At 52.6% G+C, this 16,758-nt stretch overlaps 2 protein-coding genes across 2 annotated transcripts in view; both read left to right on the top strand.

The window, feature by feature from the left end:
- LOC148596291 (uncharacterized) overlaps positions 1-1,591 on the top strand; it is a 5,301-nt gene extending 3,710 nt beyond the window's left edge. Inside the window, exons 8-9 of the mRNA XM_088524102.1 lie at positions 876-994; positions 1,554-1,591. Of these exons, the coding sequence (XP_088380228.1) occupies positions 876-994; positions 1,554-1,591 (157 nt within the window). The remainder of the gene's footprint in view (positions 1-875; positions 995-1,553) is intronic.
- Positions 1,592-2,747: 1,156 nt separating this feature from the next.
- Positions 2,748-16,568, top strand: LOC148596290 (ankyrin repeat domain-containing protein 26-like). The gene is made up of 10 exons (XM_088524086.1): positions 2,748-2,813; positions 8,349-8,501; positions 10,355-10,527; positions 10,672-10,765; positions 12,055-12,167; positions 12,384-12,525; positions 13,270-13,551; positions 14,072-14,335; positions 15,456-15,500; positions 16,500-16,568. Exons 1-10 carry the CDS (start codon positions 2,748-2,750, stop codon positions 16,566-16,568), a joined length of 1,401 nt encoding a protein of 466 aa, XP_088380212.1.
- Positions 16,569-16,758: the final 190 nt, after the last annotated feature.

Genomic DNA, 16,758 nt, shown 5'->3' with positions numbered 1-16,758 from the left:
TAGCAAGGGGAGCAGGAAGGGCGGGTGTGCGTGGGTATGTGTAACTAGCCCGTGTGTGTCAGCTTGCCAGATGGCTCTGAATAGGCGTAGCGTGGAGAAGCAGTGGCTCGTTGTGTCCTAGAAGAGCCGTGTACAAGGATGCCGTTGGTTTTGGTGACAGTCCTTCCTTTCTTCCTGTCTGCAGCGTTAGTGAAGAGCTGGCAGAGTGCGCGCAGAGGGCGCGTGCAGGCGGCCCAGTAGGCATGGCAGGACTCAGCTCGCCTCCCGGAGCAGGAGCTGCTGCCTCTGCATCGGGCGCCTGTGCTGCGGCCAGCGGAGGTAGGATCCTTAAGCGCGGAGGAACTGCTGGGGCTCTGCGTGTGGCGTGTGCGTGTGCGTGTGGTGCGAGTAGTTGAGCACTTCATTAGCTTCCTATCCCGTCAGCGCCCCGCAGCGTTTGCTAACTGTCTGCTCCCAACGCGTGTTTGTCCCATGCTAGTATTTTGTTGAGGAAGCTTAGAAGGAAATGTAAGGGCAGTGTTGATTTTCTTTGCTAATGTCCTTTGAGGGGAAGGGGGTTAGAATTCAGTAGGGTGCGAGAAGTCAAGGGCAGGTTGGGGCCTGCTTTTGTCCCTGCTGTCTTGTGTGACTGTTCCCCTGCAGCGTGGCCTGCAGAAGTGCCTGTGTTAGGTGCTTGTGGGCCGTGTTGACTTCTGAAGGTCTGACATGCTAAGAATTAATCGTGTCAATTAATGTTTTCACAGTGGGAGAGGAGCTTTCCCGTGAATGCTTTGTATGGTGAGGCTTGAACAAGCGCTTCCCCCCAATCCTTTCCCCTGCCTCAGAAGAGGAGAGCCTGGAGAGAGACACAGTCCTTCTTGTCTTAACTTTTCAAGCGTTCAAGATACTGATGACGAGGAGAGCGAGGACAACTCCGTTCCTGCCTCCGAATTAGAAAGACGCCGTTTAGCTGCCAAGGTGAAGTGGCCCAAGAGGCAGAATTTCTGTGGAATGAGTGAGTGGTTTGGAGGGCTGAGCTGTGTGGATTTGAGCGAAAGGGCGCTTGCAGTGCGGTGGCTTTGCTCCTGCAAAGCGGTCTCCTGCCTGGCTCCCTTCCTGCTGCTGTGAGCTACTTCCTCCAAGTCTGGTAGCCGTGGCAGAGCACGCAGCAGTCTGGTGGTCGGGGGCAGAAGAGCACTAGGTGACAAGAGAAATGACCGCACGGTCTTGATGTGCGTGAGATTTCTAGAGAATGAAAGCTGATGAGCTCCTAGATTACCTGTTCCTTTGTCCTGCAGACCTTGCTGTCGGTTTCCAGGAACAAAGGGGTGGTAGAATTGTGACTAATGTGGGAGAAAGGCATTTATTGTTCAAAGTGGGCTGAGGTGCTTCATCCCCTGGCTCTCCTGTCCTCCTTGTGAGGTTCCTCAAGTGTGCTCAGCAGGGAGCTCCTGTAGCCGGTGTCTTTGTCTCCTGGCACATGGGAATGGCATTCCAGGCTCACGTGCGCCTGATCTCCCGCTGCCTGTTTCCCCTCTGATGATGTCTCTTTATTTTTGCTGTTTCTCCTGCAGAAGAGGTGTTTGGCACTGGGACTGTGCAGCGATTCTGAGGATTCCGAGGATGATGCTGGAAGGCACCCTGCAGTGCTGGAGATGCAGGCAAGATTTCCTTCTTCTCCTGGTTGCCCTCTTGTCAGTGAGCTTTGAGAGGGTGTCGCAGATGCCGTCTGCGAGGAGCTACTGCAGCACAGGGAGATGTGCTAGTGGGTTGAAGAGTGCCCGTGAGGAAAGGGAGGGAAGCTGGACTAAGGCTGTTGGAGAAGCAGGCAGCTGTTGCTTGTCCTGGGTGAAAAGAAGGGGCAGATGGGGAGTGTGCTCGTGCGTGTCACCGTGTTGTTGAAGCTGGAGTCAGAGTGTGTCTAGGCCATGCTTGTGAGGGGCAGAGCAGCATGTCTGTGGTGCTGGCTATTGCTGTCTGCCCAAAGGCATTCCTGTGGAAAACCTGCAGGCCTTTCTTTGCAGCAGACAAGAGAGAACTCTCCTGTGTAGTAACCCAGGGAAATGAAGCATTTTGCAGTGTGAATTGCCGCTGCAGAAGATGCTTCTTTCTGTTCTTTGCAACACTTTCTTTTTTTTTCCTGACCTCTCTTAGGAAGCATCATCTGAAAAGGATGGAGAGGAAGGTGCTGGTGGTCCTCAGGATAAAGATGCTGCAGGATCAGTGGCTGGTGAGAAGGATGAGTTAGTAAACACGGGTCCTGCTGTGTGTTTGCTTGTTGGGGCTTGCCTGATGGAGGAGAGCAGCAGAGTGAAAGAAGCACTCATGGTGTGCCATTCCTTCTTTCCCTTGTAGATGTTTCCTTGGCAGCGGGAGCGGAGCAGGAGAAAGACGGAGACTCCCTCTTGGATTCTGAGGTGCTTTCTGTTGGTTTTTGTTGTTGCAGAGGAGCGGGGGAAAGGGTGTGTGTGCTCCTGCATATTTGAATGTAGGTGAATGTAGGCTCAGCCTGTGTCCAGGCTGCACTTCTGAGAGTCTCTGTTGAAGAGGAACAGCATGTCTGTGACACTGGGTATTGCTGTGCACAGAAACATCCTCCTAAGGGAGGAGTGCAGGCCTTGTAAAAGAAAAGTGAGAACGTTTTTCCCTGTACAGGTACAGGGAATAGAAGTACTTTGCACGGTGTCCTTTCCTGTGCAACGGGTGCTTCTTTCTGTTCCTTCCAACTCTTTTGGCTGGCCTCTTTCAGGAGGAATCACCTGCACGGGATGGGGAGGAAGCAGCAGGTGGTCCTCAAGTTGCAAATGCTGCAGCAGCCCTCCCTGTCAGTAGAGGTGAGTTCAGAAGCGTTGAGCCCCTGTGTTTGTTTGCGCCTTGGTCTGAGTCAGTGAATGCCGGTGATGAGCTGCTGCTGAGATGGGAAAGCCCCAATTCTGCCCTTGCCAGCAAATGCCAGGGCAGAGGGGAAGGCCAAGTGAGGAAGATGTTTTGTGGAAGTGCTGGAGTGCAAGGAGTGTTATTTCGTGGTGACTTCCTGCCTGTGTGAGGATGTGGGAGGAAGGGTGAGAACACAGTGGTGCGGCTCAGAGTGAGGATGCTCTTGAATGACGCTGCTTTTTCTTCTTTTTTTAAACACTCTGGTAACAGCATTATCTGTCCCTTGGCTGTGGGTGTTGCCTGATGGAGGAGAGCAGCAGAGTGAGAGAAGCACTCATGGTGTGCCCTTCCTTATTTCCCTTGCAGATGTTCCATCGGCAGCAGGAGCGGAGCCGGAGGAGGACAACGATTCTCCCTGGGATTCTGAGGTGCTTTCAGCGGGGGGCACAGTGGGTTCTCCATGGGGGGATCTTCTCAGGAGGTTGCTCTGGGTGTGGGCCCTGCATCTAGGAGGCTCTGCTCCTTCTTTGGCTGCTTCTGCAATACGTTTGTTCCAGTGAACTGGAGCAGCTTTAGCTGTGTGCAAGCTGCTCCACGAGGCTTGTGAGGAAGCAGGGTCTGGGAATGTCCGAGCTCTCATAGCAAGTGGCCCTTGCATGGGATTTGTAGTGCAATACTCAAAGGGTCCAGATTCTGGCTCTGCAAGAGTTTGGTGGGGTTGCTGTTTCTTTGCCAAAGTATCCATGAAAAGGACAGTGTATGGAATCCTGCAGCCAAGTAAGAAGCCCAACAGCAATAACGTGGGTTTTGACTTGGAGCGCTGTTTTGGGTAAAAAAGTGCAAGGGAGGAAAGAGGCGGAGTTGGACTAAGGTTACTGAAAAGCAGGCAACTGTTGGTTTTCATTGGTGCAAAGGAGAGGGGAAAGGGTGTGTGTGCTCCTGGGTATTGGAACGTGGGTGAAGGCAGGCTGAGACTGTGCGCAGGCTGCGCTTGTGAGGGTCTCTTCAGAAGCAGAAGAGCACATATGTGACATTGGGTACTGCTGTCTACTCAAACGTCTTCTCAAGGGAGGAGTTGCAGGCCTCAAAGAAAGGAAGTCAGACCATTTTTCCCTGTGTGGGTAGAGGGAAGTAGTTTGCAGGGTGTCTATTGCCTGCACGGGGAGTGCTTCTTTCTGTTCTTTGCAACTGTTTTGGCTGGCCTCTTTCAGGACGAAGCACCTGCAAGGGATGGAGAGGAGGCCGCTGATGGTCCTCAGGATACAAACGCTGCAGGAGCCCCGGCTTGTGTGCGAGGTGAGTTGAAGGGCACGTTGAAGGCCACGTCTTGTTTGGTGGCTGTGAGGGCCAATGCATGGAAACGGTGCCGTGCTTGTGAGACGGGGCAGCCCCGATTCTGCCCTTGCCACCAAAGGAGAGGGCGGAGGGCACGTCAGCTGAGGGAGGCGTTTTGTGGTAGTGCTGGAGTGCAAGGAGCACTGTTTCTTGGTGACTCGCTGCGCACGTGGGGATATTTTGTGTAGTGCTTTGAGGACCCCTCCGTTGCGATGCGAATGGACTGTGGGTGCCAGACTCTGGAGCGCGAGTTTGGGAGAGCAGCTGCCCGCACGGCTCCCTCCTCCAGGACTCCGGCCTTGCAGAGCCGCGTTTGGGTGCTCGCTGCCCCTCTGTTGGGTGTTGGTTGTAGCTGTGTGAGCTGTCCTGCTGGGCTTGGGCGACTTCTGCTGCAGAGAAGGGCAGGGGAAGGGGTGAGAACACAGTGGTGGGGCTCAGAGTGAGGATGCTCTTGAATGACGCTGCTTTTTCTTCTTTTTTTTAAACACTCTAGTAACAGCATTATCTGTCCCTTGGCTGTGGGTGTTGCCTGATGGAGGAGAGCAGCAGAGTGAGAGAAGCACTCATGGTGTGCCCTTCCTTATTTCCCTTGCAGTTGTTCCATCGGCAGCAGGAGCGGAGCCGGAGGAGGACAACGATTCTCCCTGGGATTCTGAGGTGCTTTCAGCGGGGCGCACAGTGGGTTCCCCGTGGGGGGATCTTCTCAGGAGGTTGCTCTGGGTGTGGGCCCTGCACGGAGGGGGCTCTGCTCCTTTTTGGCTGCTTCTGCCATACGTTTGTTCCAGTGAACTGGAGCAGCTTTAGCTGTGTGCAAGCTGCTCCACGAGGCTTTCGAGGAAGCAGGGTCTGGGAATGTCCGAGCTCTCATAGCAAGTGCCTTATTAGAAATGCATAGTGCATGCTCCAAGCTTTTTCTTCCTATGTGTGTAACTATTTCATTAGGATAGTATTGGAGAGCTGGGTGAGGAGCTTGCTGATGCTCCTAAAAAGCAGTCGCCAGCAGAAGCCTTGCTGGAAGCTGCCCCACGTTCCTGCCGGGACCTGGAGGAAGAGCAAGGGCAGCTGCAGAAGGAGTTGGCCAGGGTTAAAGGCAAGGTAGGCAAATGCCATAACAACAATAATGAGCGTAACAGGGCTGTTCTTCCTCTGTAAATGATGAGAAGGACAAGGCAGCATTCTGAGCACAGGTACAAGTGAGATGTGATGAAGTCAGTAGTTCCGCACTGCCGTAACCCATGAGGGCGGTGGAGCCTTGAGCGGAACGACGTGCTCTTCTTCATGTGCTGTGCTGTGCAGGGCAGTGTAGTTTGAGAGCTGCAGAAAGCGCTCTTTTCCCTTGTCAGTCGGAGCTGTCTGCTTGTAGGAAATCAGAATGGGGACAGGAGAGGCCAGTAGGAAAGAGGGTGAAGCACCAGAGTTTGGGAGATTTGACTTGGGAGTCAAAGCAGTGTGTAAGATGCTGAAGATGAAGCTGACTCCCATGGTTCCTGGTTTGACAGTTGCAGGAATCGGAAGAGCGGCGTCTCCAGTCTGAGCGGTCTGTTGAGGAGTTGAAGAGAGCCCTGGCAGAGAAGCAAGGAGAAACAATGGCTGCTTCCCCGCAAGAGCAAGAACGTGGCACACTGCTCTTCACCATAAAGCTCTTGAGGGAAAAAGTTGGACGGTGAGGAAGTGCCAGAGTGAAGCAAGGCTTTGCTTTGTGGGCTGGTGTAAAGGCAACGGGATTACCTTGCTGCATCCCAGCAAGGGAATGTGGGACTTGGAGGGAGGCTTTTGCTTGAGATGTTGTTAGTTCACAGTGTGGAGTGGGTATGTGTGCTCTGTGGGGTTCCCATACTGAGCCCTATGTTTCCTTTGAAGGCTTGAGTTTGAAAAAACAGGGCTGGAGGTGACAGCGCGCCATGAGACTGCCAGGGTGGAAGCTCTTCAGAAAGAGCTGCGCAGCTCTGCCTCTGTAAGCGACTCCTGACCTTTCCTTTTCATGAGCTCCTGAGCCTACTTGTGTGTGTGTGTGTGGACAGTTAGAGAAGAGATTGCGTGGCCTTGGAGTGTGCTGTGGAAGGGGAAGCTCCTCCCGCCCGTGTTCATTGCTGCCCCTTCATACTGCGCATGCTTCTGTCTTTCTCCCTGGAGTGAATGGCTGAGGCAATGGTTGCTAACAATTTGGGGGTCTTCTCTGAATATCACTGAAGTATTTGCGAGTGATGAAAGAAAGCAGGATCTGTAGGAGAAAATCAATGAGCGCAAGAAGGCATTTCTGTACTAAGCATAGAGGTTGAGCAAGTAAGACCCAGGAGCCAGTGGGAAGGAGTGAAATATTTAGGGGGCGAGGAAAGCTTGAATGAAGATCTTGAAATGGAGCTGAAACTAAACGAGGGAACCTTTTGACAAACTGTTCTGCAATGCAACACAGAGCTGGACCTGAAAGACAGAATGGTCAGGACTGTCCTCCTAACTGGAGCAGCCAAGGGAGAGCAAAGCTAGACGAGGAACAGGGACTGATTCATTCTGCTCCCACTTGGGCTCTGCTCTTCAGGAACTTGAACGCCATGAGGCATCGAGAAGCCATGTTGAGCCTAGATAATTGTAATGCCACAAAAAGAATGAAGTGTAGCCCCATGTCAGGCAAAGGCTTTTGGTTATGCTTGAGGACCTGTGCAAGATCAAGAAAGCAAATGAATGTATGATAAGGCAAGAATCTATGCAGGAAAGATTGGCTTGGCTCAGCTCCTTTTGCTCAGCTCTTTTTCTTTGTTGAACAAGGAGAAGATATGCAGAACAAGGCGGGTCATCACAGAAGGAGTAGTGAGGGCTGTCCAGGAGAGTTTATATGATCTTGTCAAGAACGTCAGCGCTGACCCTGAAAAGCAAGCCTACCTGAAGGAGGGGAGAGACAGGGGATCCCGTGCCAAATGTCCTGACTTAAGAGAAGGAGCCTCTCCATATGAGACTGACAAAGTAGAAAAGAGGACACGAGACCCCTCTGTTTTTGTAAAGGATTATAAAGAACAAGGGAAGATTTGTCAGTTCTTGAAATAATGTTACTTTTCTGAAGGTCCCCAGGCATACGCTGCCTGCGTGGGAATGCACCGTGCAGGGTTTGGTCTGCTTTGTGGTGTTTCTCTTGGAATTTTGGAGGGTGTTGGCAAAGAGGGGGAAAGGCTGCAATCTGAGCAGAGATCAGAGGATGATAGCGCAGTCTAAACTGTGGTGTAAAAATATTCAGGCTTTTTCTTTTCATTTCTTCCACCTAATCTTTTTGGTGTCGCAGCGGGCGAGTCCTTTTATTTGGTGTCCATGTGTTGCACTGGTGACACAAAGGAGCGTTTCGAAAGTAAGAAGCACCCGGTGTGCAAGGGCGGAGAAGAGGAGATGCAGGGAAGTGCAGTGATGGGGGAAAGAGGGGAGAGTGTTCTGAGGAAAACTGCTGCTAAGGAGGACTGAGAGGAGGAGCGGGATCAAGCTGACTGTAGCTGAGTGGAGAGCAGCAAAGGAAGGGAAGGAGAAGAGCTGACAAAAGACTGTGCTCAGAGTGCCCAGCAAAGGCCAAAGGGGAAATTTGGTCTTCTAGTGAGAAAGACTCATTTCTCCCTAAGTGGGTATTGCAAGTGAAGAGCACTAGTATTGTGCAGGTGTTAATCTCTGTGTGTGTGTGGAGGGCTCTAAGGGGGCTGCAGTTGCTCAGGAAGCTGGTTTTGCTCACAGTCCAAAACTTTGAGTTCCCCCTCTCCTGATGCGGTCCTATTTCTTCCTCTGAGGCTTTCCAAAAGATGGCCCAAGCCGAGAGAATGGCTGCTTGGCAAATCAGTCCAAGTGTCTGCCTGCAAATGGACACGGTGCACAAGTGTGCACTGTGCTGCTCTGCAGAGTGTTTGCCTCATTCTGTGTGTGTGAAAAGGCCTGGTCCAAGTGTGGCTCTCGGGTGGAGAGAGACTTTTGTCCAGAGTCTGACAATGGCTGGAAGGGAATGAAGGCGGGGGTAGGAGTGAGGGGTAGGGAGATGCCTGAGAAAGGTCTGGGTGATGGGAGAAGGGGAAGAAACATAGTAGTCCTTTGGGGAGCTACTTCTGGGAAGAGTCGTGTAATGTAACAGGAAAAGCAAAAGCACAGTGCACGGTGCAAGGCTTTTCCTGCGATGCGTGTCCTTATTCCATCAGGGCAGGGTCAGGGAGCTGGAGCAGGAGCTCGCCGATGCCCGCAGAAAGCAGGCGCTGTCCGAAGCCTCGCTGGAAGCTGCCACGCGTGCTCGCCGGGAGCTGGAGGAGGAGAAAATGCAGTTGCAAAAGGAGTTGGCCAGGGTTAAAGGCAAGGTAGGCAAAGGCTGTGACTAGCCCGAGGACCCTGACAACCCTGTTTTCCCCTGTAACCAATGAACAAGCAGCGGGATGGGAGAGGCCAGTATGAAAGAGGACGAAGCAACAGGGTTTTTCAGAGGTGACCTGCGAGTGAAAGCAGGTGCCTTGAGTGTGTGAAGAGGAAGCTGACTAGCGTGGGTCCTGGTTTGACAGTTGCAGGAGCTGGAAGAGCAGCTTCTCCAGTCTGAGCGGTGTGTTCAGGATTTGAAGAGAGCCCTGGCAGAAAAGCAAAGGGAAGCATTGGCTTTTTCTGAGCAACTGCAAGAATGTGAGAAGGCCTGCTTGGAAATGGAGAGCCTAAAAGTGCTGAAAGACAAAGTGGAAAGGTAAGGAGTTGGCACAGTGAAGCAAGGCTGTGCTTTGTGGGAGGGTGTAAAGGCAACGGGGTTAGCTTGCTGCTTGAGAGCAAGCAAATCTGGGATTTGGAGGGAGGTGTTTGCTTGAGATACCGTCAGTTCACAGTTTGGAGTGGGTGTCTGTGCTCCGCTGGGTTCCCATACTGAGACCTATGTTTCCTTTGAAGGCTTGAACTTGAGAATGGGAGGCTGGAAGGCAGAGCTCACCAACAGACAGCTAAAATCGAAGCTCTTCAGAAAGAGCTGCACAGCTTTGCCTCTGTAAGCTACTCCTGCCCTTTCATTTTCACAGGATCTAATATGAAGCCCTGGGTTTGTGGATCAGAGTCATGTGTGTAGTTCAATAACAGCACGTGCATCTGAGCAAATTGCTGGCATTTTCTTAAACACAGATGCACGTGCATGTCTGCAGTCTATGTTTATGTGCTGTTCCAAGGAGAACAGTACTTGGCCATTTTGAACTCATAGGAAGCCACGAGCTTAAAGACGAGCTGGCAAAGCTTAGCTGTTGGCAGCAGACAGAGAGCAGACATCAGCTGTGCAGAGGCACAGTGGTGTGGACAAAATAAGTTATGTTTAGGTTCACTCTGAAGCCTGAAGCAGCTCTGTAGTGTAACAGGAAAGAAGAGAAAGCGGAATCTGTGGTCCAAGCCTTTTCTTCCTATGCATGTAACTATGTCCACAGGACACGGCCAGACAGCTGGAGCAGGAGCTTGCTGAGGCTCGTCGAAAGCAGCTGATGTCAGAAGCCTCTCTGGAAGCTGCCACACGTGGTTGCAAGGACCTGGAGGAAGAGAAAGGGCAGTTGCTAAAAGAGTTGGACAGGCTTAAGGGCAAGGTAGGCAAAAACAGTAACTACCTTAATGAGCCTGACAATGTTGTTTTTCCCTGGCAAATGATGAACAAGCAGAGGGCAGTATTCTGAGAACAGGTGCCAGGGGGACGTGAGCAAGTCAGTCATTGCGGCCTGTGGTAACCCACGAAGTGGGTGAAAGCTGGAACCAAATGACCTGCTCTTCCTCCTCCACCGGGCAGGGTGCTGTAGTGTGAGAGCTGCAGAAAGCAGCATCCCTCCTGGATAGGTGGGGCTTTGCATGGTCCACGTGAAGCAGCATCTCAGGCAGGTGCTCTGAATGGTCGCGCTGGCTGAGCCTGCACTGGGCCTCACGTCCACAGCGGAGATTGAAGGGCCTCAAAGTGACTCACTTGCCTAGTGCAATAGCCCTGGTGCCTAAGTTTGGCAAGGTCTTTGCTGTGCACTCCCTGTGGAAGGAAGCGGATTGGTGTTGGGGCGGTGTTGGGGACTGCTTGTAGGAAGACAAGATGGGGATGGAAGAGGCTAGTAGGAGAGAGGGCAAGGCAAGAGGATTTGGGAGAGATGACTTGGGAGTCAAAGCACTTGGCTTGTCTGTATGTAAATGCAGCTGAGTAGCGTGGGTGCTGGTTTGACAGTTGCAGGAGTCGGAAGAGCAGCGCCTTCAGAGTGAGCATTGTGTTGAGGAGTTGCAGGCGGCCCTGTTAGAAAAGCAGAGGGAAGCAATGGCTTCTTCCAAGCAACTGCAAGAGCTTGTGGAAGCCTCCTTGGAAAGAGCTAGCCTAAAGCAGCTGGAAGAACGAGTGGGGCGGTAAGGAACTGCCCGGTGAAGCAAGGCTTTGCCTGCCGGGGTGGTGTAAAAGCAAGAGGAAGAGCTGGCTGCATGGCAGCAAGCCCATCCAGAATTTGGAGGGCCGTTATTTCACAGTGCTGTCTCCCTGTGTTTCCTTTCAAGGCTTGAGCTTGAAAAGGTGAGGCTGGAAGGGAGAAGCGACCAACACACGGCTCGAATTGAAGCCCTGCAGAAAGAGCTGCACAGCTCTGCCACTGTAAGCTCCTCCTCAGCTTTCTTCTTCATGAGCTCCTGAGCCTAGCTGTGTGTGTATGTGGGGACATTCTGGGAAGAGATTTTCCTGGGGAGCCCAGGGGGACATCATTTCCGGCAGTCCGCAGGGGATCGGCTCTGCTTTGTCCCTCTCCAAGGCCTTCTGGTGTTGAGAGGTTCCCTGGCTACTATGCGGCCTGAGCAGCGTGCGAGGAGAGGCTTTGACACTCATGTGCTGCTTTGACCGCCTGCTGCTTTTTGGCTGTCCTGGTGCTTAAGCCCTCAGGCAGTAGCACTTGTTGCTGTCCTAAGGGCGAGTTAGCTCGTGGAATTGCTTTGGTGCCAAGCAAAGCCCGAAGCGGCATCCTCAGGCTGTGACAAGGGAGACTTCATTGCCAAACCTCTGACACCTTCCCTGTTTACTGACTGTGGATTCCTTGGCTCAAAGGTGTCAATCCATAAAGGAATGGCACAGGCGTAGGCAGTGTTGTGTGCTTGGGCCGAGTTAGGAGACAAGCCCTTAATGAAGGAGAACTGCTCCAGGGCTCAAACTGGGGGTCGATTGTAAAGGAGTAGTGAGATGGAGAAATGTTGGTGGCATTTTGCTTCGCTAATACCCCTTGAATGAGGTGCAAGCGTGAGTCTGGGAAGCATCAGTGTGGCTTTTTTGTTCCTTAGGTTCATAAGAGCCTGGAAGATCTGCTCTCTGCCTTACAGACAAGACACGTGCCTCTGAAAGAAGACAAATATCAGCAGGTACATGAAGGGTTGCTCTGACTTCCCTCTTCCAGTCGATGATTTTCTTTCCTTTTGGGTGCGTGCAGGCAGCTACACTGTTCACGAACTCTGTAACCTTGAACGCCCAGGACTGTTGCCTAGTGATGGCGGCTGATTCCCCTGAAGCTCGAACTTAAGCTCTGCTGTCCACTGATGTGGATAGCTAAGTACCACCTGCTGGTGCCAGGGGGACAGAGGAAGCTGTTTCTCAGGCTCTTTTGCACCTTTCTCCCCTGGGCCGCTCATAGCAGGTGGCCTTCAGTTTTGAGGAGTGCAGGGCAGGGGAATTGTGTCTGGCCGGCGTCCGTTTGTTTCCCTTGAGATTCGCCTGTGTGGTGGGGAAAGGGAGGTGCTGGACTTGCCATGGGAATTCTGTGCCCTGGCCCTCTGTGGCCGCCCCTGGCCTAGCAGAGAGAGACGTCCTACAAGTTCTTTGTGAGGAACACCCTGTGCAGCTGGCGCTGGCGGATGGCATTACTGAGCTGCGTATGTGCTTTCTCCTTCCTGTGTGCAAAGTGTGAGAGTGAAGGAAAGGCAGTGAAGAAGGGGGCAGAGAGGAAACAAGCAGCAGAAGCCCAGCTGGAGGAGGCAGTGAAGAAAAACATGGAGCTGCAGGAAGAATGCAGCAGGTATGGCTTTTTAGCATTTGTAAGAAATATCGTCTAAGCTGGGAGTCAAGGTTCCTTTAATTGACTCAGAGACTATGAGTACGTAACGGTTTGTGAGCAACCTCAAGGGGAATGCTTCTTTGTTTTTTGGGGTTTTTTGTTTGTTTGTTTTTGTTTTTGTTTTTGTTTTTTTTTTTCCCATGGCTTTCCTATTTTACTCCCTAATTGGCTGTGCAGGTCCAAGAGGCTTCTGGAGAAAGCTCTGAAGAAACTAAGGACCTATGAGAGGCGCGACAGCGAGTCCCAGCTGAATCTACAGGCCAAGCTGAAGGACGCACCTTCTGGAGGGGGCAGCGAAGATGACATATTAAGAACAAAGGTGAGCTGTGGTTCGTTGTTTCTGTGTGTTTGTTTTGGAAAGCTGTCTCGTTTCTTCTCCTGATTTCTGTATTCACATGCACGTTCATGTGGTGGCTGTGTTTGGAAATGAAGGGGCTTTCTTCTGATCCCTGGAAATGTCTGACTAATCTTTCCGAAAGGGCAGGAGTGCCATGGTGCCAGGGTGGTGGTGTGGAAAAGGTGAATTTCTGAGGAGAGAGGAAACCGTTAGAGTAGCAGTTGACCTTTGGGGACTTCTGGAAACCTGATACTTCCTAAAAGTTCTTGGAAAGAAGCTACCGCTTGGTCCCAGAGCGAATAGGGCTTCTTTGTCCATGGCTTAGAAAGCTGCTTTCTGGAGGAGTGTTGAGAAAGTCAGGCAATGCCGACTGTGAGACAAGTCTGGAAGACCCCTGGCAGCCCCGCTGCATGCAAAACACCCCACGTGATGTGTGCTCCTGAGGAAAGGAGAAGGAGCCTAGCTCTGTGGATGTGTGATCTCCTGGGAGTGAAGCCTTTATTGGCTAGGGGAGTGCTGGAGGAGACCTGAGAAGGGCAGGAAACTTGAGGTGGTCTTTTGGGAAACCTTTAAAAGAGGTGCTGCTTTTGGCAGAGGAGCATGGCTTTCACTTGGTTTTAAAACGGAGCGAGCTGGTGACAAGCAGAGTCTCAGCGCACAGCCTGCAGGGTCTGCAAAGAACTGCGTATGCTTAAGGCTCTCTGTGTGTCCCTTGGCTGTGTGCAGGTGCAGGAACTTTGCAAGCGGCTCTCTGCAGAGCAGAGAAACTCAAGGCAGCTCAAGAAAGCAAACGAAGGTTTGCGGGAAGAGTTGGCTTGCATGCATGGGAGCCATGCACAGCTGCGGAAGAGGAAGCGGCAGCTGGAAGAAGAGGTGGCTGCCCTCCGGTGCCGTGTAGAGACCAGCACGCCAGACCTCAGCCACATCAAAGAGCACAAAAGAGAGACTGAAGAAGAGGCCGAGCGACAACTAAGGCAAAAACTACGGGAAGTCAATCTCTTTCTGCAGGTAAACGTACTTGGCACTGGCATGCACAGTCCATTTGTTCGTTTTCCTTCATCTCTTCTGTACTAGTGTCCTTCTCCAGTGTATCCAGCTTGTGCTGGTCAGGGCTGTGGGTTCATGGGCTCTTTATATCTGGAGGAGTCTGTTGAAGGCCGTGAGCTTGTGGAACGCTTGTCCTCAGCCATTCCGGGCATCACCATCTTTCCGCACATTAGTGCCTGGAGAATCAGGGAACAGCGTTAAGAGAAGGGACTAGCGTCTTGCCGAGAGAGAGGTGGCTTCTTAGTCCGAGCTTTGATTGGAAACCAAAATACATAAACGTTGTGCTAAGAGCAGGTTTCCACCAGTGAACAGAAAGCATTGCGTAACGTGGTGCCTCTGGCTGTGGCCGTGGATTCTTGAGGGCAGTGAGGAGGCGCCTGAGTAAGGCTGTGCTCTTCCAAGGGGGTGTGTGGAAACTGTCGCCGGGCATGGGGGGAAAGTTCTTCTTCCCTGGAGGCTGAAATGGCACCATCTGCTTCAGACACAGGCAGCCACCCAGGAGCAGGTGGAACAAAGAAGAGCCGCTGCTGAAGCTTCCCTGGTAGGACGAATGCAGCAGAGAATCAGGGATCTGGGAAATGAACTGGCTCTCAGCAGACGCCTGCAGCAAGGCAGAGTTATCGGAGGCCTTGCGGAAGCCGCTGCTGCCTACCCTCCTGAGCTGGGCAGCAGCCGCTCTTTGATGCTGAACGCAGCGGGCAATGCTTCCTGTGTGGCAGACAGAGTGGAAGCTCAAATGGCTGAGGTAAGGCATTGGACATGCACGCTGTGCTCGAATGAGCTGCCCACAGAGTATGAATGAGCAGGGTTCAGCTTTTAAGGGGAAAAGGAGCACGCATTCCTGCCTAGCTCCGGGACACCCAGTCTGCTAGTGCAAACAGCATTGGTGCCCCTCACAACTGGGCGAGCACAGTCCCCTGGATCGCCCTGAGAGACTCCATGAGGCAATGCTCAGAGCCTGCTGCAACCTCAGCGATAGCTCTGGTCCAAGTGTGCCCCAGCCTTTGCAGTGTGTGTGGAGAGCACGTTCCTCACGGAATGGTGAGGTTTGGGGCCCGTGTGGCAAGAGTTGGACAAGAGGGCGAAGCATTCTTCACTGAATGCCATGATCCATTCCCTGCTTTGCACAGAGTGGAGGCAAGGGCAAGCTCTCCTCTTCCATCTTTTACAATCCTGGGAAGGCTTCAGGCATCTCCAGTTGTGACTCAGTGCTGTGGTGCCTGCAGCATAGCAAGGGTCCTGTTGAAAGGAGATGCCTGCGGGCTGTAGCTGTCCCCATGCCTGTAGTATTCTGAAGCTGAGCTGCTCGGCTTTGGGCATTGCCTTGTGGGGGTCTCAGAGGGTGATCCAGGTGACTGTCCTCAGGCACTCCTGTGGCTAAACAGCAAGTCAGCAGAGCTGCCATGAAAAAGGCTGTCTAGAATGTGGCTGCTGCAAGGAAAGCCAGCTCGTTCTGGCCTGAGTCCTTTGCTGCGGAGTAAATTAAAGAGAGTGTTGGTTTGTAATGAGAAAAAAAGCAGGCATCACAAATGGGATTGCTCGCTGTGAACAGTGTAAATATGCAGCTCGTGGCCTTGGGACTAGACCTCTGGCCATGTGTGCTTATATCCTCCTTGTGCTTTTTGATGCCCTTCTGTAAAGCCAGAATGAGGGAAAAGTGATGAGTGGCAATTGTGTTGTGATACAATTAACGGCACAGAGTAGTGGCAATGCTGTGTTTTGGTGGATAAAGCATTTCTCAGGATTGAGGGTGTTGTTCCCAGTTTGCATTTCATGTTACAGTTAGGTTTCAAAAGGCCGTAGAAGGTAGTACTAGAGGAATGTAACTGCTGAGGACTTAAGGGTATCCTGTGTTATACTTGCAGGTGCGTGAGGAATGGTCAAAAATGTCGCTGAAGAACGTGAGCGAGGTAATTGCAACCTGGAGATTTATGTGACACCTTCATCGTGATCCAAATACTGGTGGCACAGAATATTATGTGCCTGTCCTTAAAAAAGAGAAGAAACAGTGTATGTGCACATGCAAGGCCGCCCCCAGAGCCCCGAATAATCCCCTCTCCGGGGGGCTCTAGTCGGGCCTTTTCAGGGACGGGGCCTGTTTGCAAGCAGGTGGCCCCTGCTTTGCAATTCTTTGGGTTCCTGTTGGCTTCAATCAGCTGCCGAGTGGCCAGCTGTTGCTTTAGAGCCCCTTGCATTTGCTTGGGTGGACACAAGTGCCTTGGGTTGAATGTGTCTGCATTGTGAGCAGAGGTGCCTGTCTACTGGGATGAATGGGGTTGGTTCCTTTGGTTTGGGACTTGCTCCCTTTTGCTCCTGTAACACTAACAGAGGGCCTTTTGTTCCCCCTGCCGCGCGCGCCTTCCTCAGAAGTGGCTTTCTGGAGCGGGGACTGCCAAGAGAGGATATCCCGAGAGGAAGGAAGCCTGGGGAAACGTGCCCTCTAGCTCTTGGCGGAGTGGTGTGTAGATGACATCGAGCTGCATTCAAGTGAAGGTGTTCTGTTCCAATTCTGTATTTAATAAAGCTTGTAGCCTGGGACATCTCTGTTTTATTCCCGTCCCCTTCGTGACTTGGCCTGCCCTGCGCACGCGCCTGTTCCCTCTTCCTCCCGCTGCCTGTCCCTCTTACAGAATGGGAGCGGCGGGCTTGCTGCCAAGGGGGGAACCCTGGCAGGAGTCTGGCCGCTTGCTGGCAGCGTGCAGCCTGTGTCCTTTCCCTCAGGGGAGGTTGAAAGCTCCGCTGGGTTTTTAGACAGGGGCCTGGAGTTGGGGGCTCTGTTTGCCTCCTGCTGCCCTTCAGAGCGCTCCTGCGCTGCCAGGGGGAGGCCGCTCTCAAAGATGGCTGGCAGGTGCTGGCAATGGCGGAAGGCTCCTGAGGCCTGGCCCACAGCAGCTGTCCCCCTTGCCTAGGAGCCAGCCAAGAAGCACGATCAGGCGAGCCGCAAACGGTCGGCAGCAGCTCGAGGCCTGGCAAGCTGATGGAGCGCAGCCTCCCGGAAGCCCTTTCCAAAGATGAGAAGGAACAAGAAAGTGCGTGGGAGTAGTCGGCAGGGATTCCCAAAGGGGGAGGCAAAACCCTGCTGTAAGATCCCAAAGGCCTTTGCAAGAATCTTAGTTTACCTAAGAGCGGCTGGTCTTAATGCACTCGATAAGGAGAGGTTTGCTGAGT

This window comes from Tinamus guttatus, unplaced genomic scaffold (genome assembly GCF_059628265.1).
Source record: "Tinamus guttatus ecotype Peru unplaced genomic scaffold, ASM5962826v1 Tinamus_guttatus_pri_ptg000018l, whole genome shotgun sequence".
Lineage (NCBI taxonomy): Eukaryota > Metazoa > Chordata > Aves > Tinamiformes > Tinamidae > Tinamus > Tinamus guttatus.
This window is presented reverse-complemented; position numbering and strand designations above follow the sequence as displayed.

Bases quoted from the DNA above. Each gene is read 5' to 3' on its own strand.
- LOC148596290 (XM_088524086.1), top strand. From the start codon at position 2,748: ATGGGGAGGAAGCAGCAGGTGGTCCTCAAGTTGCAAATGCTGCAGCAG. The intron at 8,502-10,354 runs GTAGGCAAAGGC...CTGGTTTGACAG, and splicing joins TGGCCAGGGTTAAAGGCAAG to TTGCAGGAGTCGGAAGAGCA. The intron at 15,501-16,499 runs GTAATTGCAACC...CCCCTTGCCTAG, and splicing joins CGCTGAAGAACGTGAGCGAG to GAGCCAGCCAAGAAGCACGA.